Below are 24,339 nucleotides of genomic sequence, written 5' to 3'. Positions count from 1 at the left end.
ACAATGATGTTTGATCTGTTTTCAATAACACATCTTCTCCTACATCAAGCTGAAATATGCTGGAGGAGAGACAAACTAAAGGGCAATCTTAGTTAATAAAGGAATAAAGTCTAGATTTTTTTATCAGTCAATAGTAGCTTTAGACGTATACACAAAAACCTGTCCTTGTTCTCGCTCTCTAAAAATAAGCTACTGATAATTGAATTGACTGATCTACACCAGTTGTAGCTTTTTTAAATAGTTTTTTGAAAGTTTTATGTCAGAGTGCTTCACCAATCAATGAGTACTTGTGAGCCAATTCCATGCAAAACCATTAAATGCGAGAGGACATTGCATGTCTATATACATGTAGACCAATTAAAGTGACTGAAATTATGATATAATAGCTGATTTTGTGCTCATTGTGCTGTAAAATGGGGTCAGTGAAGTACATAGTATACTTGTTACCACCCATTTACTCCAAATAAACCAAACCTGTGCCAAAACTGGAGTAAGCTGTCACTGAATGAAGGATTACTAAACACAAGCAATGAAATATTTGAAGCAGTTAACCGTTAATCATTTATACTGTGGCCAAAAACAGTACATTTGAATGGAATATTATTTTTGCCGGCCTGTTTCACACTGTCCTGAAGTGATTTGTGTAGAGTCATTTTATTTATATCACTGCATTTATTTTTTATGATTATTAATGTTCTTTTTTAATTATATATTTGATTTTCATTGTGCTGTTACATTCAGGATAACATTAATCATGTGTGGTTCTGTGTGGAAAACGAATCGCATCATTAGAGTTGGTCCATCACTCAAGCTCCTGCTCAGGGAGTTACACCTGTAGTGAAAAGAGCACCTTTGTACATTATTAGATAGCAGGAGTGCGAACTGTACCTTGTTTATAAGCTCAAGCTTTGGGTCAACACATGAGATCATTTTTAATGAAGCGACACAACCAGCGCAGAACGTCTTAAAACCGTTACAGAGTAGAAAACATGAAAACTTTCCTGTGGCGAGGGGCGTTGGAGTGAGGGATAGGGGTAGTTTATGTATAAATAACTGCAGGATTGCAGGCGCTGGTTGAATTGCGGTCTTTGTGTGGTTTCGAGTACGGTTAGTGTGTGCCAGTCTGGGAGGGGGCACAGAATGTGTTTAACTTGGTGTCGTGCCCATTTGTACCATTTGTTTATGTGCTCGCTTACACATAGACAAGGAGCGAGAGGCATATAACGCATGCTTACTGTAACTGTATGCTGTTCTCTAGTGCCTTAAGAGTGATGGAGTTTAGTCAACAGAGGGTGGAACTATTTTCAGTCTGAAGTGGAGTCTATTTTCAGTCTGAAGACTCTGGTTGTTCCATGCAGCAATGGAACAGATGCTCTTGCAAATCTTCCGTTCATTCATTTTCATAATTCAAAGAATTCTGAAATTTTTCCTTTAGTTTTTCATTTGCACATATTTGTATTTATCTAGTATGCTTTAGTATAGCTAAACTGTGAGTGCCTTACTTTTTTATGAATTACATTAATGTACACTACATTTATGTTCAAGTACATTAGATTTATGTACAGTACACATGTGACATGTTTAACAGATAGCAATCATGCAATTTTGGATGTTATTTGTTTTATTGGTGCACAAAACTCATGTAGATCTCATTTGTCTTTCATTGAAGCATCAGCATTCATGAAATATCTGTTAATGCAGAAAGCATTAGAGATCAACCGCTTTTTCTTGCTCGATTATGACTGATGCAGCTGATTTGACTGATTATGACTGATACAACTTAACTGATTATTAACTAATAATAATAACTTATATGCAATGCATACATTTTTTATTTCTACTTTTGACACAATGATTACTAAAAGTATTTAAATAAAATTACAAAAAGTTATGCAATTATCATATGATACATTAATGTATTTTTATTGTTATTATAAATATTAATTTATTCCTTTTTTTATAATTTTATTTTTAATAATGCAAGTGGAGCTAAGTGTGTTAACATTATTAATGACTCACTTTTTTTTTGGCACCACGTTTTAAGAAATGTGGCAGGAAATTCAGGCCAGGTGATAAGTGCACGTTATTACATCACAAAGAAAGGTCTTTGTGTTTGACCTACAGTTAAGACGTTTCCTTTTTAACTGATTTTAATGTGTGAAATGGCCTTTTTAGCATGAATTAGAGCAAATAGGGGGTTGGGGATCGAGTTTACCAACAAGATACCTTTTTATTTATTTATCTATAGCTACTTATGTGTCTTTTTATTGAATATTGCAGAATTTATTATAAATGATAAATTATCTGTGCACATCATTATTTTCTTTTAATTCATGTGCCCTTGTAATCTTTAATCAAAATAGCTTCCCCTCCTTCTTGCAGTGACATCTCTTCTCTTCAAAGCAGTAGAAACCCACAATGGTCCAATCATAGACAAAATCAAGTCCCGTCCTACATTCTTTCTTGTTCGAGAAGCCGTTTCTTTTGGATATACGTCACAAAAACGTTTAAGTTAATGGTCTTTAATACCAAGCTTTTCTTTCTTTCTGCCACTTTTCCTTTCTCTTTCCCCAACTAACAAACCCCTCCTGTGCAAACTTGGCTCCTGAGTGGTGCTTCACAGCAGCAGGCTTGTTCTTTTTGGTCTGGGTGTTTCTCTTAGCCACGCTGTTTTTCTTTTCCCCCTCCCACGGCCCCCTGCTCTCCAGCTTTCTCCACTCGCTCAGTTCACAAGCATTCCTCTGGTATTTATATTTCCCTCCTGAACCGAGCAGCGCTCGCACAGACCTTGAATTCAGCTCAGTCACAAGGCTTTCCCCCTCCGTCCTAGCTTCTCACTGGCTCACCTCTAGCCATGTGACTCGAACAGGGGGCGGGCCCGACTGCTGGCTCTCCTCTCAGGTTCCTAGTGCTCTATGGACTCGCATCTCGCACGTGCTGGTTTGTTGGTAGACAGACAGTTGGTTGACTGTTTCAGGTGTTTGTTTTCAGGGTGAGGGGGGCCGGACATTTTACATTGTGTGAACATGTACAGGCAGTTGCCACGCACCGAGAGCAGCGAATGCCTGGGCAACATGACCCCAGAGACGCAGGATATTTACCTGAGGATGGACCACCTCAGACGGCGCTCCGGGTACAGGCTGGGCAGGATCATTGCCCGCCAGCAGCTGCTGAAGAGGATAGCGGCAGGTACGACCAGGTGGAACAACATGGCATGCTATATGAGATTTTATGAGTCAAAGTCAAGTTTCTGAGGCGTATCTTTACATTGTGCTTGATAACCTTTTGAAAACCTAAAGACATATCCAGTCTTTGTTGAGGTATTATACCCATTACTTTGTCTTTCACTTGAACTTTTAACTGGGAACGGTCTCAAACTATGGGTCGGACAGTGTCAGGACTCAGATTTCACACACACATTTCTGTGACTGATTTATCTCTAGTTAGACATTCAGAAACTAATGAACTTAGTTACACGTAACAATCCCTAGCTTGACCTTTGAACCTTCATTTAACTCAAAACCTTATGTAGTTCATTTTTTCATTGCACTTTATTCATGTTGCATTATATTGAGGTAGAAAAGAAAGTATGTTTAATGGGGACACTCTTATTTGTCATCATCACACCTCCAACTTTTGTTTTCAGCTGAAGACAATGGTGAGCTGTTCAGGCATTTGACATCTTAACTCCTCCCCTTTGCTTTGTGTTCATCAACAAGAGTTTACCTGAGGCGTCTGCAGACATTACAGGGTGATTGAGACCCTGACAGACCATTCACTCTTTTGAAGGGCTGCCCTCATTTAACATATTCTTGAAGATAACACCTGTTTCTTTCTTTTTATACCAGGAATTTTACATTTCATCTAAGTGGAAAAACTGTATGAGACTTAATGACATTCTCAGTTATGTTTTGTTTAAGCATTAGCTGTTATGTCTTTCCTAAAGTTCCTCAGGAGAGATAAAAATAGACACAAATGGGATAATTATTAACATACGGGAATAGTTTAGAGCTTTTTGAAATTGTGGTTTTGGTTTTGTAATGATTTGATGAGAAATACTTGAGTTCATACTGAAAGCTCAGACATTTGATTGTAGTGTTTGGTGTCTTGGCTAATCTGAGCACTCTTTTAGAGATATATTTTGAAACGCTAGAGGAGACTTTTTTGTAGGAAACAAATTTAAGAAGCAGAACATTTACTAGTGTTTTTTATTTATTTTAGAACAAACTGTTAGGAGCAGAGCACTTCAGCAAAAGTCTCAGTTCGCTCTCCTTTTAGCCTCATTGCTTTCAAGGAGAAACATTATATACAGATATAGATATATAGATGTATTAAAGCAATCTCATTTGTGAGTTTAGAGTTATTGAATTTTATTCCATAGCTCACATAATTTGGTTTCGGAAGAATTCGATCTTATGAGCTCATATTGAAATATCAGACTTTTGATGCATGGCAGCCTTTGGTGTTTTGGCTCATCTGACCACAATTTCAGACTTTTTTGAGATCTCTTTTGAAACTCTAGATGAGACATGTGAGATTACCATAGTTTTTTGTAGGAAAAAAAATTGAGAAGCAGAATGCAAAATCATCAGTTTACTCTCTTTTTTATGTCATTTCTTTCGAGGAGAAACAAATGAGACATTAAAGAGATCTCGTTTGTGATGTCTTTCCTATTTTTTATGTCACTTGCGTGGACATTCTTTAACTGACCTCGGAGTTGTTTTCTAGAATGTTCTCAGGTTACCAGACGCAGAATGTTCTCTGAATGGAGATGTTCTCAGAAATGCAGGTATACGTCTCACGTTTAGATCTTGATGGGCTGCGATAAGGTGTTACGGCAGGGCGTGTTGGGTCTTGTCCTCTTGAATTTGTGGTGTCTGGTTTGTCATCAGGGGTATCTAGTTTTGGAGGAACACAAGACAGACAACTGCTGTAATACCTTCCTTATTTGTGGTATTATGGTGGTGTCAAATCCTGATGGATCTGCTGCATGCTTGTGGAGAAGGTAAAGGACAAATCCATTCCAAACAGGAAGTCCATTCACAAGTTTTATAGACAATCAACCTATATATATTGTAGAAAGTTCTTGTTTATGTCAGTCACGTGCAACCAGTAAAACATCTGATGTATTGTTTGTTTACACAGTAAAGGTTTTTCCTTCCTAAAGGATGTTTCCCGTATGTTGGTATAGTGCTGAAAAGTGTGAGTTCAACCTAAGCTCTAAGGAGGGTTGGAGGCAAAAGGCTCCAATTCCACCTACTCTGTTTTGTTGACATAGACACTGAGGGGGCCAAACTAAGAAAGATACAAATACCCAAAGTTTACTTTATTTGTGTATTTGTGTATCGTCTCCATAAACGCTACTTTTCAGGAAATGGAGAAAACACTATTTTTTTTAAAAATAATTAAACTGAATTGTCAAAGTTGATATTGTGGCTTTATATGTGGTCAGACACTTGCATGCGTCATTATATTATAAAATTTTTACCCAAATCAAATGGAGTTACAAGGTTTTTGACCAATGAATTTCTGAGAATATCTGACACATGTGTTTTGTCCTTTTGGCAGTAAGTGCATTGCATTACGTTTTCATCAACTTACGCACAGGCTTTTATGTACATATATATATACTAGTGTTTCTTGAGAAAAGAAAACAGCCAGTTCTTTATTTACCCTTGCATTGCAAACAAGCAGAGTTGCTCAAGAATCATTCAAATATGCTGATTTGATGCTCAAGAAATTATTACAGCTCCTCTCTCCCCAGTCTGGCCCGAACACGTAATTTATTTCATATTTCTTTGAAGCCCCTCCTTCCGCAATACGAAAAGTGCTGTGATTGGTCAGTGGGCCCAGTGTGTTGTGATTGGCAGTGCTTAGCGCATGTTCAGGAAATGTCCCGCCCCTCCATAACTGCGAGTTCTTCTCGTGTAAATATTGAGGATGGCGTAAATTTCAAACCAGTTCAAGCCAGATTCAGACCCTGACAATGTTAACAATAGGATCGTCCAGAACGGACTTCATGCACAGACTTTGCAAGCACGGATTCTCCATAAAATGTGCAGCACACAGATTAACGTTGGGTTATAATGTTCAGGAACAGTGAAAATAAATGTCATCAGCCTTAGGAAGGTCAGAAAAATGAGTTTTGGAAATGTGTTACAGAAAATACAGCAGCTATGTTAGATATTTTAATTTAATTTGTGAAATAAACCTCAGTGGAAAACATGCTGATGGAGTTGTGAAGTATGATTGATTTCCACAAATTTGTTTTCCTTTTTATTTAGTGAATTAAAGTTTTTTTTTTATTTTATTTTTTTTATTATCACTCAGGAATGTCCACAAACATCCTCATGTGGCATTACACATGCTTTAAAATGTTTTAATATAAATATGTATTTAAATATTGATATTTAATATACAGTAAATATATATATTATTTTTGTCAGCCTTTTTGCTGCTGATGTTTACTTCGTACTGCTAAATATCTTCGTCTTAACACTCTTACACTCACATAAAATTAAATTTGTCTAACAGTTTTCACAATGTTGGTTGATTTTTATTCGATTGTGTACAAAATCATCTTTAAATAGATCATAAATGTTCAATTTATTGCCAGGTATGGGCCTATAAGAGCTTTTTATGGCTTTTTAAAAATAAGTCCATTCCTCCAACATTTTTTAAAGGCTATTTATATATATATATATATATATATATATATATATATATATATATATATATATATATATATATATATATATATATATATATATATATATATATATATTTATTTATTTAAATTTTTTTTTTAAATGAAGCTTGAGAGATTGTGTGTGATTATTTAAGTTCTGTTGTCGTGGCAACCGTAGACAGGAAGTTGAGCTCTAGTTTCTCCCACTCAGATATAGCATTCCAACCTAGAAGACACCATTAGTATCCTATACTTATCTTGTTTCTTATCTTTAAGACTCTACTCTGATGGACTTAGTCTCCATAAAGAGTTTTTTTTTCCTTTTGGTGTTTGAGGTAGCTCTGAAATGAAGCTCTAGATACTTTAGTGATGTTTATAGTAATGGAGCTGCTTTGATTCCTGTGGTGCACTGGTGCTTTGAGTTCTAGATGCCCATCTGGACACCAGACACTCTGCACATCTGTTACAGCTGCACACACAATATTCAAAAATTCCCATCCTAACACATAAACACCCATTCATACATGGAGACAAACACACAGAGACACATTTTGTCAAAGCATAAAATCAATGAGCTATTCATATCTCTGGAAAAAATGTTTAATGATAGTTTCTGATTTTCCTCCCTGGGTTGAGCTAGCAGATATTTCCAAAATAGTTTTATTTGAATGTAATTCGATTGAATATAGATGCCAGAAAATAAAATTTGGAAGAACGTTTGATTTGCCAATAGCTAATGAGAATGCCAAGGGCTGCTGACAGTAATAAAAATCACTCTCATGACATTGAAACATCATTTTGATCAATTTGGCAGTACAGTATAAAAATGGATCACCTGGTGCCCATTAAATTTAAATATCTGGTCATCAAACAGGAATGAGAGAGGCACTAAGCAACAATGTGTCATCTAAGATAGTGTAAAACTCAACAAAGGTGTACTGTAACCAAGCCTAATTGTCATACTTAATTTATAGTATCCAGTGCAGGGGTCAGGAGTCAGGACAAAGGTCTGTGTCATACCCGACCTCTCCCACACAGCTCGTAACGACTCTCCCTGTAAAGATCATTACCACACTGTTGTATTGCTGTCACCTCCCATCCTCTCCCAGAGGAATTTTAATTATGGTGTTTACAGGTGATGCTCACTTTTATTTTTCTTACCACATCTCCTCTGACTGTTTTAATGTATTGATGGGAATTTGATAATTTAATGGTTATTTGTGTTGCAAAACTACACATTTGTCTGTCTATCTATCTATCTATCTATCTATCTATCGATCGATCGATCGATCGATCGATCTATCACCAGATGTTTTTAGTTATACATGCAACATTTATGGGCACCTAGAAGTTATTTTTTTGTTATACCATGGTCTGGGTGAATACTCGATTCTGATTGGCTGCAGGGTGTCCGTTAAAAAGTGATAATGTACACCTAGGAAAGACGTCCCGTCAATTTGCCTGATGACAGTTCTAAATGATTGCGCTGGCTCAAACTCACTGATCAACTGCTGCGGTCGGGCCGCTGTGGCCACGTTGCTTGGCAACGCCTGTATACGGGAGATATTAAATAGTGCGCTTGACTTAATAATAAAAACCCTCACAATTTTTACTCTAAAACACATTAAAGTATTATTAATTGATTAAATATTTCTTTCTTTCGTAAGTGACCATGGTATAAGCGGGTTAATGCCCTTCGAGGTGTCCATTGTCAGGTATTAATGGACTTCGGCGTAGTCAATGGACAATGGACTCCGCTGCGCGTCGGACAGTTCACGCCTCGCCGTCGTCCATTAATACCTGATAATGGACACCTCGTCGGGCATTAACCCTTACTTATTTGCTGTTGACATTGTATTTCATTTATCTATGGAAAACTGTCTTTACATTCTTCGCTGTGTGGGTGAGCAGGTCAGTTGAGAAGGACTTTGAGAATGCTTCCACTAGAGCTGCATGATGGGAAGGTTTTGAGAAGCACGACGCTGGACCCCCATGTCCCCGTTGTCTGCTTTTGGAAGTATAAGTGGGGGAGAGGCCCGAGCCACTCGAGCCAAAAGCAGCAAAAGCACTTCACCTTTTCTCTCGCTCCTTCACTGGATATATATCCGATTCTTTGAAAGCGTAGTGCCTCTCTGGATGGCCAAATGCTGGCATGCTTAAGTGGTAGATATCGGATTCGTTGAAATGGTCTTCTCTGAAGAGCTCAATTGCAATGCTGCCCCATCAGGCCCAAAACTCTCTCTGATGAAGGATTCTTTGTAGTCTACTTTATTCAACAGTGACAGTGGCTTGTCCGTTGCTCAAGGGGATCTGATTCAAACATTTGATCTGGAACATCATCATATTGTGATATCCTGAGAGTTCAAAACCAAAAGGGGCCTTAGAAACCACAAGATAATTAGTGTTGATTTCCAGGCTGAGTGCTCATTAGTTGCAGGGGACAAATGATTCCCAGATATCTTAAAAAGCTTGTAAAGTAAACAGGCTCCTTAGGTTTAGTTCTTAGACGTGGCTTTGGTCCAGTGTGGATGGAATCTGGTGGGTTTCCTTTCAGAATTTAGTCTCCTCAGAGTTCCTCAGATGTGTTAGAGACGTTCGTCGACGGTAGACGAGGCATGGTGAAAATGTGTGTACTGAGGATGCATAAATGTTTCCAGTGGCAAACCGTCAGTGGCTGTGATGGTAAACCCATTTATCCTGAAAGTGAATGAGTCCAGTCCTATCCATTACTTAAGAAGTTCTCAGCATGTAACTGCTTTATTATATCTTCTTTACATTATTGTATTTCATACACGATGGATGCTTTGTGTTGCTGTTGTTAAACCCAGCTCGTGAATGTGTATCTGCACAGCTGGTAAGGGTTATCTGTGTCACACGAGGGTAAATCATTGACAACCTTCACTAATGTGTGCCAGAGTCTGAATGCAGTGACCATGGATGACGTGACATATTAACAGACCTGTGGGTCGTGACTTTCTCTGCATTTCTAAATATAACCCTGGCGCTGACAAAGTCTGAGAGAGATGAATAAATCACCAATGACTGAGAATTATTTCAGTGGCTGTTCAAGGATAGAATAAAGAATGTAGTAAGGTAATTTAGTTTTTTTTTCCCTTTCAGTGAATAGTGCTTTGTTGGCTTTTTCAAATATTCTGCTGGCATGTTTTAATATATGATGGCAATTAAGTTAGACGGCAAGAAGTCATGGAATCACAGGGCCTGTCTTCTGTCTTTATACTTATTGTTAGAGAAAATGTTCTTTTAAATATTTTAAGACTATTTTTGTTCCAGTTGCATTAGCTTAGACAGTGTTTTTAGATGAAGAGAGACCCCTGCTGATGCAAATGTGAATCACAGACCTCAATGCTTTATCATTTTATAACCATTTTAATTCAAATGAATCTATACAGAACTAGAAAGCTTATATGGATAGTTTGGCTTTTAAGTGTTTTTTTTATTATATATAATACGTAATATATAATAATACCATGCGCAAAGGCAATACCATGTGAACATGATAGCACAATAATATTTTTTGAAATACCTGGAAGTGCCATAAACACCATTTTACTTCAATATGCTATTCATTACCTTCTGGTACCGCCACATACATTTTTGTAAGAAGCATTTTTCTTTGATATATACAGACACTCTTGAGTGAAATTACAGAGATTGTAGTTTCTTTTAAACCTGCTTTGCAGCAAGAGCAGGACATGTGTGCTGATAATTGCAACATCCTACAGCTGTGAGACATTGGCACGGAAAGCCAAATTGCAGTGTTGTGAGAATGTTTATACTGTATCACAAAGCAACGGGAATTACAGGATACACTCTGTGTTCATGACATGGAAAATAGTTGTGAAACGGTATTTTTAAAATCACCTATTGATTTTAGGTGCAAAGATTTGACATGTCATTATAACAGTGTCTGAGGTGTTTTTCACACGCTGAACACGTATGTACAGGCTGTCATTGTGCTTCACATATTCACACATGTCCTGATGTGGGGAAGAACTAAATAGAGGAAGTGACTGAGAAGCAGATAAATAATTAGTCCACTTATTTTTGGTAAACTGTTATGACAAAAACTCCCCAAAAAGCAGCACCATCTTTTCCTCATTATAACAAATTGGAACAACAAGAGCTGTCAAGCTTAATAAAGGGCAAAAAAGCAAAATAAAAGATGTCATAGGTTAGATTTGGGTAGAAAAATACTGAATTTTATGCAGATATTCATTGAATATATTGACATATGCCCTAATTCTGTGTCTTGTTCATGAGAGGTCAGAATAATAGTAATGAATCAACCGAATCAAATGATTAATTGACAAGATTTTTAAGACCAGTATTCTCTTAAAAATGTCTTTGTTTATGTTCTATGACAAAAAACGGAACGACATGAGTAAATGTTGACCTGATTTTCATTTTCGGATGAACTATCACTGCTCATGAGAATTCAAGATAGAAGTAGTAATGAATCTGAACTGAATCAAATGATTCATTGAAAAGATCAGACTCAAAAGAATGATTCTGAGACCAGTACACTCTTCAGTTGTCTTAATGTTCTATGGAAAAAAGAAAGAGGGATGTGCTTGGAACGACATTAGGGTGAGTAAATGTTGACCTGATTTTCGTTTCGTATGAACTATTATTTTTCGTGAGTGGATTGTTTTGATATTGTCTGGTAGATGCATAGTTTTCTCCTCCTTCGTCCAGACTCGTTCATCTCTCTTGTGATGGTTCAAGAATGATTTGTTTGTCTTAACATGGTTTTCGAAGGTTCACCCAACAGATCTTCCTGTAAGTCTTTGAGTATCGCTGAGTGGATGACGGCAGCAAGCTTTGATGACCAAATTCTGCTGAAATGCACATTAATGTTAATTCTCTGAAAATATACACAAAATAAAACCGCAGAGCTCCTGAAATGGCTGTCGAAACACTTTAGCATGTGGGAAAATGGCTGTAGGCCAGCGCCTGGAAGTGTTTATCTGGCACACAAGAGATGGTCTGCTAGATGTATTTTTTCAGGGAGCTCATCTGATTGATTTTTCTTTGTCTTGTTTAGGGGATCTTGTGTCTGGAGGGAAGGTCCTGAGGTATTCTTGTGGTTCAGGTTGAGCTGCCTTTCCTTGTATAGCTGCTCACTTGAGAGGTTTTAATGGAAGACATGTGTGGCGGAGAGACATATTGACCCCTGAGGTCAGAACGCGAACACCTGCTCTATGGCTCTGGATTATAGTTTCTTAACACTTTTGGCCACAGCTTAGAAAATCTTTTGGTCAGTACCTCCTTTTAACATTTCAATATGTTTTGACTGTCAAGAAACATTAACTAAGCTTTTGATGAAAAAGAAAGGCTGCAAAAATCCTTGCTGCACTTTTCCTGTCACCTCACTTTGGTTAAAGTCCTAAAAAACCTGTTTACGAAGTGTCACATTTACATTTCCCAGATGTTTGGTAACATTCAGAGCACTGAATATTACTCGCCAATCCTTATTTAGCCCTCTGTTTTGGGGAGTTTAGAGTCACTGCTCTGTGGTTAGGAAAGTTGATCAAGTATGAATGTCTCGGTTTTACTTGAAACTAGAGGAGCGTCGGTTTTTGCCGTAAAGACCTGGCATTCTCCATTGCAGTAGCTTTTCGGCTTGCTCCACAGCGGCCGCAATGTCAAAAATGTACTATCAATTTACAGCTATGGGGCCGGTGAATTTAAGACCCGTTATGCAGGACGTCATGGGCTTATTTGGTATACGGCTACACTTTAATCCTCCCATATATTTCCTTTTTTTCCCTTTTGTGGAGGAACGTTCTGTTGTGTATCATATTTTACACAAATGTGCAGTGTGACAAACAACCCAAAGCGATTTTCCGTGGTTAGAGCGATCCAAATATTTACCAGAAGAGGCTCTTCCACCACGTGCAGGACTCCCGAAATGGACATATCATTTTAAGCTGTCATTCTTTGTTAGGATTCAAACAATGTTGGCTGCATTTAGGTTCACATTGATGTCAGTATTCACAAGATCATTATGAATAATGGACACAATGTAAAATATCATTAAACGTTGATAGTGATTTGATAGCCTTCATCTCTTTTATGTGCAGTTTTAATCCTAATGGGATTCTGTCATCATTTACTCACTGTAAAAAAATTATTTTGAAGTATCTTCACCCAGTTCTTTCCATTTAAGATAAAATGACCACATATTTTAGCCTCCAAAAATGACAAAAAACCAAGAAAATAGTCTATACAGAACACCAAAACGTATGCTAGGTACATTGAATTGAATCACTATAGTAAAAGATGGTATATTTTTATGTTGAGTGACCTCAAATAAGGCTTACCCTGACTGAGGTTTGTGGATGAAAGCGGACAATCAGGGGGTGTCCTTGAATGGATCAGGCGAGTGTGTTACCACAGCTGCCCCAGTCTTGTTTGAATTCATTTCAGGACAAAAACACACAGAGTGACTTGTGACCCAATGAGCTTTTATCAGCAGTCAACAAGTGTTTTTCACTCTCAAAATCAATAAGCTCTCACTGTGTGCCTTTGAAAGTAGACCCACACTCCTGTTTTTTTTTTTCGTCAAAAGGGGTTGCACGCCCTGATTTTGCTAAGTTAGACGAAATCCTGGGTCAACATAGTTTGCTGATCCTGGAACAACATTCCTGTCCAAAAATGTAATCCTAACCATATCCCTAAATCTAACCCTACCCATAAGCTATCCCAAAAATCAAAGGGAAATGATAGGTGAATAACACTGATGTAGAAGAACCAAACCCTGGTTGTAAGCTTAAACTTAACATAAACTAAAAATATATCCCTCAAATCTGATTGGTTGATTGGAATGTTGTTCCAAGATCAACAAAGATGTTGATCCATGTACATTTTGCACCTGATGAATCGGGTTCTTCGAAAGGGGTTAGCCAAGCAGATACTTAGGAAATCAGAATCAGAAATGGCACTTTTTGGCTTAAAGTACGAGTTAGACGTGTTGCATCAACATCATGCCATGGAGGATAGTCATGAAAATAGCACGAGTACACTAACTGTCTGTGACTTTACCTACTGTTTTCATCATAAAATTATACTTGTTTAAAACCCATGACATGGTCGGGAAATGAGTATTATGAGCGTGATGTCCTCTCAAAAAACCCCGACTGACCTAATCCTTGTTGTTTTTGCCAACCATGAAGGCAGCAGTTCTTCCTAATGTTTAGTCAGAAAGAAGAATTTATTACATCTTATCTGGAGGGCTGCTTTTGTGCGTTACTTCCCAGCGATTGTAATTTCCTTTGGCCCACAGCCCAGCTGTGAACCTCTATCAGCAAAACTCCTGCCACAGAGGAGTGGACGTGTGAAGTTGTGAGATTACTGAGTGGCACTTCTCTTTAATTCCTGACTATTGTATGTAGGATGTTGCCCAACAGGGGTTCCTGAAGCACTGGTGCTAGTGTTAATTAAAACCTAGGCAGTGAGATAATAGAGGAGTTTTCCTACACCGTTGCCACCATGACCCACGGCTTTCCCCTGTAAAGCCACGTTTTGCTTCGCCAGCAGTTCCGACCTCTGAGTTGAATAGGGCTCTCAATAGCGGTGGGCGCTGTCTGTAAGTCTTCAAGCATCAAGCTGAGCACAAACAAGTTTTCATTTGATCACCTTCTCACACACACACACACACACACACACACACACACACACACACACACACACACACACACACACACACACACACACACACACACACACACACACACACACACACACACACACACACACACACACACACGCACACACACACACACACACACACACACACACACAAACAAACAAACAAACAAACAAAGCACACTTTTGTCCATTAACACTATATCAGACATCACAGGAGAATTCTGAAAATAATTAACATTTCTGCTGCATATCAAATTATGTTTGACTTGCATTTAATAGCAGTCTGGCAGGTAATTGATAGTAAAAATGTAATTTCATTTTTTTTGGAACAAATTGTCTTGTTAAGGCTAATACAGTAATATAGGTAAAATTTTGCTTATTGTATATTCAGAAAAGTAAACATTTTCACAGAAATTTTAATTTACTTTGAATTGTAATAAAAGCTTTGATTGTGCATGTGGAAAAAAAAATTCAGTTTACTCTAGATATTTAACAGATATTTTTCATATGATATCTCATTCCAAGCATGCTTTTCATTGTTTCCTTTGTAACCAAGTACAGTAACTGTATATATATATATATATATATATATATATATATATATTTTTTTTTTTTTAACGTTTGGAAACATTACTATTTTTTATGTTTTTGGAAGAAGTCTCTTATGCTCATCAAATTTATTTGTCAAAATACAGTAATATAGTGAAATATTATTACTATAAGCATAACTTATGGTTTTCTATTTGAATATACTTTGAAATATAATTTATTTCTATGCATATAAGATAATTGCATTTTTTTAAACCATGATAATTCATATTTTTATGATGGATTTCCATATTGAAAGACTGGATCTGTGACAAAGGTAAAACTAAATCTATCCATAAAAGTCATTTGAAAAGTAGCCAAAATAAATAATAAAAGCATTGTCGAAAATGGCAGTGGACCACAACCATCCGTATAAATGTTTTAATTCTTTGCTATCTCGCCTAGCACTGGCATTTCCTCAGAAAAATAGGTACATGACGCTCCTGCATTGGTCAGATGTGTTTAGGTAAGATGATGCTGGGTGAGATGAATCATTACCAGTTTATATGTGTTTTGGTGATGCATGAGCGCTTCTTTGACGTCTATAGACTCATCTGACGTAGACACACATACAGTGAATGGTGTTTTAAGAACCCAGTGTCCCAAAATGTTTGACCATACATGGCAATCAATCACGTTACGCTCAACCGCAGACATGTTTATACATTTGCTGCCCTTTACACTATACACATTGTGAGGTCGTAATATAATCCCCATACGAACAATAGGGAGATGGTAATCTGAGCCGGATTTATGTCTGTTTTGGCATGACACACCGCATCACTAGCCAGACAGAGCGTATACAGATTTTGGGCACGTCTGCATGTCCCCATACTCTTCGCGTCTCTTTTCATGCACATGAGCCGCATTACCACGTGTAAATATTTAGCTCTTGCTCAAGGACATTACTTTTAGATCAGGATGTGGGGTTGTGAAGTACCACTGATGGTAAAAGCTTTCGGAAATTGAACACAGGCTTAAAATCTATTCATGTTTGAGCATAAAATGTCATTTTCCCCCAGTTTCACAGACAAGACTTAAGTCTAGTATCAGACTAAAATGCGTGTTTGAGCTGTTTTAACTGAAAGCAACTTGCACTGACATATCTAGAAATATGTCACTGCCATTGTTTTGTCTCAAGATGCACATCAGTGATGTTTTTTTTTAAGGCACGTTTATAAAAGCTACTTAAATGTCCTGATTGAACTAAGGCCTAATCCTGGCTTAATCTAAACCCTGTCTGTGAAACCAGGCCTACATGTAATGTTATGACAAGAATAGTGGCCAATAGTGACCCTTCTTTTAGGATATATACTGTATACATATATATATATATATATATATAGTTGGTCAGTGTATATCTTTAAATGTTTGACCCAATGATTTTGATGCATAGTTTTTCCATTGTCTTACCAGATGTTAGGATGTTTTACCATGACACATCCAGCACAGAGGTTTCCACAGACAACAGTCTCATGTTTGTCTGTCATTTAGTATAGAAGATAGTTTCCTTTTACAAGGAAGCTTGTCTATTCTGACACAGTGAAATCAGAAGTCGAAAAAAGCATTTGTTTGAGTTCCAAGAGGTGTCTGTCAGTCCTGCGTCCCCTCAGGGGCGTATGACTCAGCCGGTGGAACTTTGATTCTATGCCATGAATTACCTCCAGGTGTTTTCCAATGAGAGCATCAGGCTTTACTGTAAGAGATTGTGAGCCTGTATCATGGCTGTTTTCAGTCACTCGACAGCCCCGTCTGGCTGATTCATAACGTTTCACAGCCGTTCCTTGTATTGCTGTTCCTGGGTTTAATGGTGTTGTTGCCTGAAGCCTTTTAGACTGACCTTCTAAGACTGATGTTATGGAGAGCTAGTACTCTGATAAGATTAAATATCCAAATAAGATCCTACAGAGTTTATTATGTACATTTGATATATTGTTTATTTTATACATTATATATTGTCATATAAAATATAAATATAAAATATATAATTTGTTTGAAATAATTTATTCAAAAATGTAAAATTATAAAAATTTTATTAAATTATTTAGTATGTTAACATTATTTACACTGTATACCTTTAAATTTATTTAATGTTTTTAGTATGTTAAATATTTAAAAGTATCGATGCACAATATATGTACCATATTGGTTATCAACATAACCATTATGGTATGATAATAATAATTATATGCACCTCATATGCAAATCTATATGTATTTAACAAAATAAATACTGTTTCAACATTTGTTTGTAATGCATTGCAACAATGATATAGCCCAAAACCATTATTAAAAAAGCTCGATCAGACAACAAAGATGCTCTTTTGAGTTTGGTGGAATGCTTTCTGGCATTATGTTGGCGACAGTCTTTTGTCTTCTTTCTTTATTGTTTGATCCCACTGCAGTAGCTACAGCCCACAAGGGCCTTCCCATAATGCTTTGGGTCACATTTCTGATGTATGTTACAATCGGTGGGCAGCAAACACTCAGCTGACACTAGATAACGTGTTGAAATGTGCCATATTTTCCCCAGTGAATCTCTTTTAATGTTCGCTTCTTTTGATTTTACATTCTCTTTCGCTTTTCCGTCATCCAGAGGAGCATTACAGGAATTTGGATCATTTTGGTTTCCCCCAGTTTGTCCCATTTTCCCAGCAACAGGGAGGTTCCAAAAGGGAGCGATGCCACCGAAGATCCATTTTTGGGTTCCCCAAAGAACAGTTCTTAAAAGAAACATTTCTTAGAGTGAAGAACATTTAAAAAAAATCTGAATATAAAGAACCTTTTTGTGTAATGGAAAGGTTCCATGAATGTTGAAGGTTCTACTTGAATCTGTAGATTCTAAGAAAGAACCTTTTAAGAGGGAAGAGGGCGACTGTTTCACCCTGCTTGCTTGTGCAGTCAGGAAGATTTTGCCAACATCAAAGTCGCCCCCCAAGCTATAAAACTCAAAGTTAAGGGATGTGAGACATCCTGCAGTCTTTACTACATGAGCTAGATTGTAGGTTTGGGAGACCGATTGGATCAGCGGGGGTTGATTACGTCATAAGACGGCAAGAAAAGAAAGTCCCGCATTGCCAGTGTCCTGCCACTTAGAGGGCGACCGAAAGGGCAGTGCCAAGAGAAGGAATGAGTTGTGATGGTTTAAGTGGAAGAGAGAAGAGGAATGGAGGGGGGTAGATATACTGGAAGGGGGCTTGGACTTGAGGACCAATGAGAGTAAATCAAAGACAGAGGGAGTGAAAAATAAAGGGGAGGGAAATAGGAAGTGAGAGAGAGAGAGAGAGAGAAACACAAAAGCTGAGAAGAGAGAAGCAGAAGAGGAGAGAGTTAAGAGCACACAGGAAAGATGTTTTGGGAAGAAGCAATTCTGGTTTAAACTTTACAGGACTGTTCTTTTTAACAGGATGAAAGTCTCTCGTAAGTACATGTACAACTTTATAAAATTTAATTGATCTGTTCTTCCACTGCGTTTAATTTATTTATGGCTTATTTCAAATGTTTGTAAGTTACATGGCATTTGAATAACTCCCAGAATCCACACATCTGTGAAGCTAAACATTGTGACAGATGTCTAGATGACTTTTTTTCAAGAAAATACAATTTCAGTCTTTCTACTTAAAAAGTTCATTTTTAATTTTGTTACTTGCCATTTCTTTGTAATTATTTGTGGAATTTACTTGTAATTTCCAAGTGAAAAGGGTTTAGAACAAAAATCCTACACCAAATTCTTGTTCAGTGTATTCAATTCCTAACGGGATTTGTGACAGCTTGCCAAAGTGCCAGCGTGTGCCATGACTGACCTTGAGTGAACACCGTATCCCGCCTTCTTTTACATAAGGTTATTCAATGAGGAAAGGAAGGTGTCTGTGTTTCTCACATATTAAATGGCACTCTTTTAGCATTGTGTCGGTGGTATGCTGTGTTACGAAGTTATTGTTGTGGCAGTCATTGTACTCTGCACGCAGTTTGGTCGCATTTAAAAGCGAGAGTTTCCCCCGCTGGTGGCGTGCCAGTAGCTGAGCTCTTTATCCTTCCGATTCTTTGAAAAAAGACAATGACGGAAAAGAAATCGTAGCTTTCGTGATAGTGTTACGGAATACTGTGCGACGTGGAATTCCCGGCTTAGGTTTCTGGCTGTTACCGTATTGGCTGCAGCTGTGGGACGTTGATAAGGATGCCGCTACACTTTCAGTGTTACCGTACAGTGCAGGAGGTGCTATGTGTCACCCACAGCACTCCTGGGAATTGACGCTTAGTCACAAAGGAGGTTTCCTCACCTTCTGTTGAACCAATTGAATGGCGCTCAGTTTTCAGTTACAGGCATGTTGATGTTTTATATAACAGTGATATTTGTTTTTAAATAGATACCAATTTTTCTATTAGAGAGGATTATTTTGTGTTCCATCCACTATTGTGAACAAACTTTGTTTAATCTTTAAAGGGAATTTGTTCATTAAATGTTACATACTTTTTTGTTTTGTTACTGTTTTTCGGGAACACATATTCACTATTATACTACAGGGCCGTTGAATGCTTGAATCTGATTGGTTGACGAACGTTCTAAGGTGTGCATTATTTTCAGGGAAACGCTCGGCTAAAGTAGTTCCAGGCAGGTCTTGACTGCATTACAGTTCCATATCACTTCGCGTAGTTAACTGTAATAACGGAAAATAGGATACAATTCATAACAAGAAAAAACATTTAGCCCCATGCGCTTGATCTGCAATTTTCAATGTCTAGCTTCACAATCAATGGAAACATGCAGTTTAATTTTAATAAATAAAGTATATTCCTATCTATAATCAATAGAAAATTAAACTGACTCCGCTTCGCGTCGTGACCGCATTACCACCTCGGGTGTGCATTATTTTTCTAATAATTCAACGGCCTGTCGTCAATTATTCCTTACTTAACTATGACTTTTGCCTCAATAAACTCCTAATTACTGCTTCTTAATAGTTAGTAAAGTAGTCGTTATGTTTAGGTATTGGGTAGGATTAAGGGATGTAGAATATGGTCATGCAGAATAAGGCTTTAATATGTGCTAATAAATACTAATAAACAGCCAATATCCTAGTAATATGCATTCTAATAAGCACCTAGTTAGTAGTGAAAATTGAACCCTAAAATAAAGTGTTACCTGTTTTTCTATACTCCAATGTTTTACACAAGAAATGTCATTTAAATTCACTTGGGATATCCAGAGCAGTTTTGGTTGTTTTGATTATAATAGATGAATGAATGGTGGAGTTTGAGTTCTGTTCTTATTTTTTATTTTTTTTTTATGTACCATGTTAGAAGTTTCCCTCTATTTGTTTTTAATAATTTTAATGCATATATGCAAAAATAGGATCTATTTCAATTAAACGCTTTGTATTTGTCAAAGAATCCAGATTTTTTTTTTTAAATCTCAGTTTCCACAAAAATATCAAGCAACACATTGATTATAATAAGAAATGTTTTTTGAGCAGCTTATCAGCATATTAGAATGATTTCTGAAGGATCGTGTGACTGAAGACTGGAGATATAATGCTGAAAATTCATCTTTACCATCACAGGAATAAATACATTTCAATAGAAAACTGTTATTTTAAAGTTATTTAGTAAAATTTCTAAAATATTTAAATATTTTATTTATATTAAATATCGGCCTCATTGGTCAACCTTGTCTAAGTATTTGTATCAACGATTAAGTCAATCCCTAAACTGTTTTGTGACATATTTAGAGAGGACTTGAGGTAATTTCATGTCATATCGTGGGCTTTTGAACCTCAAGGACATTTTATCTGCTAATATTTGCCAGTAGCTTTGCTTGTTACATGCATTAGTTTACTTCAGTCAGATAAATCCCTCAGAGGTTACTGCTATAGGCTCTGAGTTTCGTGACGTGCTTATAAAGAAAAATCTTATATCAGTTGACGTGTGCAGCATTTAGTCTTTCCCACAGGAGCTGCTGAAGTGAACAAACCGTATTGTTCGGTAAATGAGGTGACACAAAAGAAATGTAATCTTAGTGGGGTGGAGGCAGCGTAGGAATTCTCACCACGGTTCTACATATTACTGTCAATATGATGAATGGAAACCCAGGCGACTGACTCTCTGACGCAGCTCGGAGGGCAGGCATATGGGCTTCACCCACCCACAGGAGACCCTTTGGGGCGTGATTTGGATTGTCAAGTGGTTTGGCATGAGATTCAGGCCTTTTTTTCTTTATTGAGCTGTTGAGAGTTGTATAAGTTGAAGGTCACCTTAGAGAGTCACTCCTGTACTGCTGAATCAGGTGAGAATGGCTGTTAAAGAGACGTTGTTTAAGATTCAAGAATCAGTAGAAAAGTTTCTGTTAGATCCTAAGGTTTTAAGATACATTGGATGATATACAGTTTTATTGATTGACAAATTAACTAAACAGGATCTACCTACTTCATATATTGTCAATGGGTGTTTGTGCATGTATAGTCTGCATTTGTTTAAACTTGCCGGTCTGTGTCTTGGTTCCTCCCATGGTTTCTTCCTCATCTTATCTAAACATCTTAGGGAATTTTTGGCTTGATCCCTGTGGATTGTAAGGCAGTGTTTTGTATTGTGAAAAGCACTAAACAAATACATTGTAATTGAACCAAATGTGACTTTCAGTCATTTTTATATGGTATTAAAGTATATAGCAGATGTCTATAATTATGATTTGTTGACAGTGAACTTGAGTAACTTGATAGCTGGTTGAAAAGCGATGAAATCTTAAACAAAAGAACCCATGTGCTTATGTTCTGATATTGTTTTGTAAATATCGGATTTAGCTGTTTCAAGCCCAAACACTGACTTACATTTCTCTTTCTAGCTGTCAGTATTAAATTGTGTGTATTTTACGCATATTTTGTGAGATCATCTTATGAACAGCTTATGTCACTGACTGTTGTCATCTTTGTCTCAGATATTTCTCCTTCTACAAAAAATAAAAACAGCACACATGAGACAATTATTGACACATGCAGTAAAAGTATAGATATGTAAAACTAATGTGGATGGTATAGATCATATAATGTGGCATTGAAAGATTTTGATGAGAAAAGTTGGAGTTGATATTGAAATCTCTTTATTGCAGACTTTCTGAGCATGTGAGTTTATTGGGGTGTTTTTTCTCAAGATAAAATGATCTCCAATCACTCTTTATTTATCTCATTGCTGCTATTTATTTGTGATTTTCCTTCCCGTTTTTATTTTTTAACACTCTTGAGGGTCTTTGACCTTTTTGGTCAACCCTAAAAAAATTGTTTTGTTCAGTGGACCCACAAATCAATATATTTATGAATGTTCCATGCCTTCTGGAAGATAATATTAATCACACAGTTTCCTAGCGTTATTCCAAAGCTGACCACTAAAAGCTTTTTTTTTTTTTGAGGAAAAATCAAAAACAGGCTTCAGACATTCTACTACATTATGTTAACCCTCCAGAAGGTTTGCGTCAAGTGACGTCTATTGGGACGTGTTACGTAAAAGTCTTTGGTTATATGAACAGGATCATGATGCGCATTTTGTAACTGATATTCTTAATCCTGAAGATCTTGAGCTATCCTCGTTTTATCATGTAGGATTACGAGCAAACTTTACAGGCTCACAGGGCTATGTGATTATCCTGTAACCTGGCTGGTTCCTGACCTACAAGAATAACCTTGTTCATGCAGTGGAAGGAAGAGAAACATAATTAAATCACACAGAACTGATTATGTTATGTAATACAGTAGCTCCTCACTCTTTCTCTCTCTCTCGCTCCCTCTCTCTTTTCCTGTCCAAGAGCACACAAGCTCTTCTAAAAATAGTTTTGACGATAACTGTCTATGAAACAATATGCTAGTGGTCCTCCTAGTCTCCTTACACTGTGCCCTTACTAGGATGCAACAAGTTTCCACTGACAAACACACTGCCAATAAATTTATCTGAATATACATCTGTCTGCCTGCCTGTCTGTCTGTGTGTGTATTTACATGTATATATATATTTTATATAGATATATGTGAGTGTGTGTGTGCACACAAATGTTTATACTATATTAATATAGAAAAATACTGATGAACTTTTTTGACAGTACACTTTACGTGAAACTGCTGCATAGCGCAACGCAATCACCAATCAGCACGTATGTTTAACAGTTATGTGGAGATGGAATTTGGACCAATGAGATTTCACGGTGGGCGGAGCTATTCAGCCAACTTGTTGCAGTCACAGTGTTATAATATAATAAATATAATGCCACTCAGTATAGTTCATTAATTGTAAATCAACCGGAAGTTTATCTTCCCTATATTGAGAGTATCTTAAATGCTAAAATGCAGAGGATTGTATACAAAGTATATCCATGTGAATATGCTGTACTTTGGCTTTGTTTTAGAGAGACATGAAAGATGCCTGACTTTGTTATTATGTGGTCATTATGATCTCAAAGTTTGAAGCAACCCATGAAACTGGGCCCTCTAATAATCTTTTTTCTTCTTTGTCTTTATATATCGAAGATAGACATGCTTTATGAGTCTGACATGTACATATATTTTGTGTTGCAGAAATCGAGGCAAAAGAAGCTTGTGACTGGCTACGGGCGGCAGGATTCCCCCAGTACGCCCAGCTCTTTGAAGGTAACACTTCACCACACGAGAAACTTTTATAAAACCTCACAAATGTTATCACACCCAACTGTAAATTTGTAGTTAAAACTGATTCGAGAGAGACTGGTACTCTCATTCAGATTTCGAAACAATTGTATGACATCAGCATCATTTAGCGCAAACAGAAGTTTTTAATGTGGAGTTTAGTTTCCGATGTAGTTGCGACAGGCTCGTGTTAATGGCTGCCAGACCTGATGATGTTAAGCTGGTTTTAGCTCATTCATTTCCCCTGTGGTGGGATGCGTATCTTTTTCATATCACCTCAAATGTGCCTCTTTTAACTCCTACATCTGAAATTTTCATCTGAAATGCTGAGAGGTACAGGTCATTGGTCAAACTGGTTCCAGTTAAGAGGTACCACTTGAACATACTAGAGTATGACATCTTCAAAGGGAAACAGAGGTCATGGGAATAACCTTGCCACAAAAACACTGCCTTTTTCACTCGCCCTTGGCGAACGCTTTTGATGTTGGAGTGTTAGTCTTTGGATGCAATTGTGTGAACACTCTCTATTTTTCTTTTCTTTTTATATTTCTTCAGCACCCAAGGTGTTATTTTTGTATAATGGATATTTACTAGAATCCATTTGAAGTTTTAGTGCATTTACACATCTTGATATTTCATATAAAATAGATATGAAATTATAGATTATTATTTAAACCTGGAAATAAGACATTGGCTCACAGTTTTTGTAGCAAGATAAACAATAATTAAAGTGCCCCTATTAAGCTATTTT

General features: G+C 37.0%; 1 protein-coding gene across 7 annotated transcripts in view; it reads left to right on the top strand.

The window, feature by feature from the left end:
• stard13b (StAR related lipid transfer domain containing 13b) overlaps positions 1-24,339 on the top strand; it is a gene marked incomplete at its 5' end in the record, with an annotated part of 88,341 nt that overhangs the window by 51,223 nt on the left and 12,779 nt on the right. For 4 of the 7 annotated variants that reach the window (XM_081370309.1, XM_081370310.1, XM_081370311.1 and 1 more), the window contains one exon: positions 23,502-23,573. In XM_081370309.1, the coding sequence (XP_081226435.1) occupies positions 23,502-23,573 (72 nt within the window). Of the gene's footprint in view, positions 1-3,074; positions 3,190-18,256; positions 18,367-21,180; positions 21,230-23,501; positions 23,574-24,339 lie in introns of those variants that run through there. The other 3 variants (XM_081370313.1, XM_081370314.1, XM_081370315.1) reach the window with 3 other exon arrangements.

Source organism: Scardinius erythrophthalmus (genome assembly GCF_964197995.2).
Source record: "Scardinius erythrophthalmus genome assembly, chromosome: 7".
NCBI lineage: Eukaryota > Metazoa > Chordata > Actinopteri > Cypriniformes > Leuciscidae > Scardinius > Scardinius erythrophthalmus.
The sequence above is the reverse complement of the archived record's forward strand: the minus strand, read 5'-3'. Positions and strand labels throughout refer to the sequence as shown.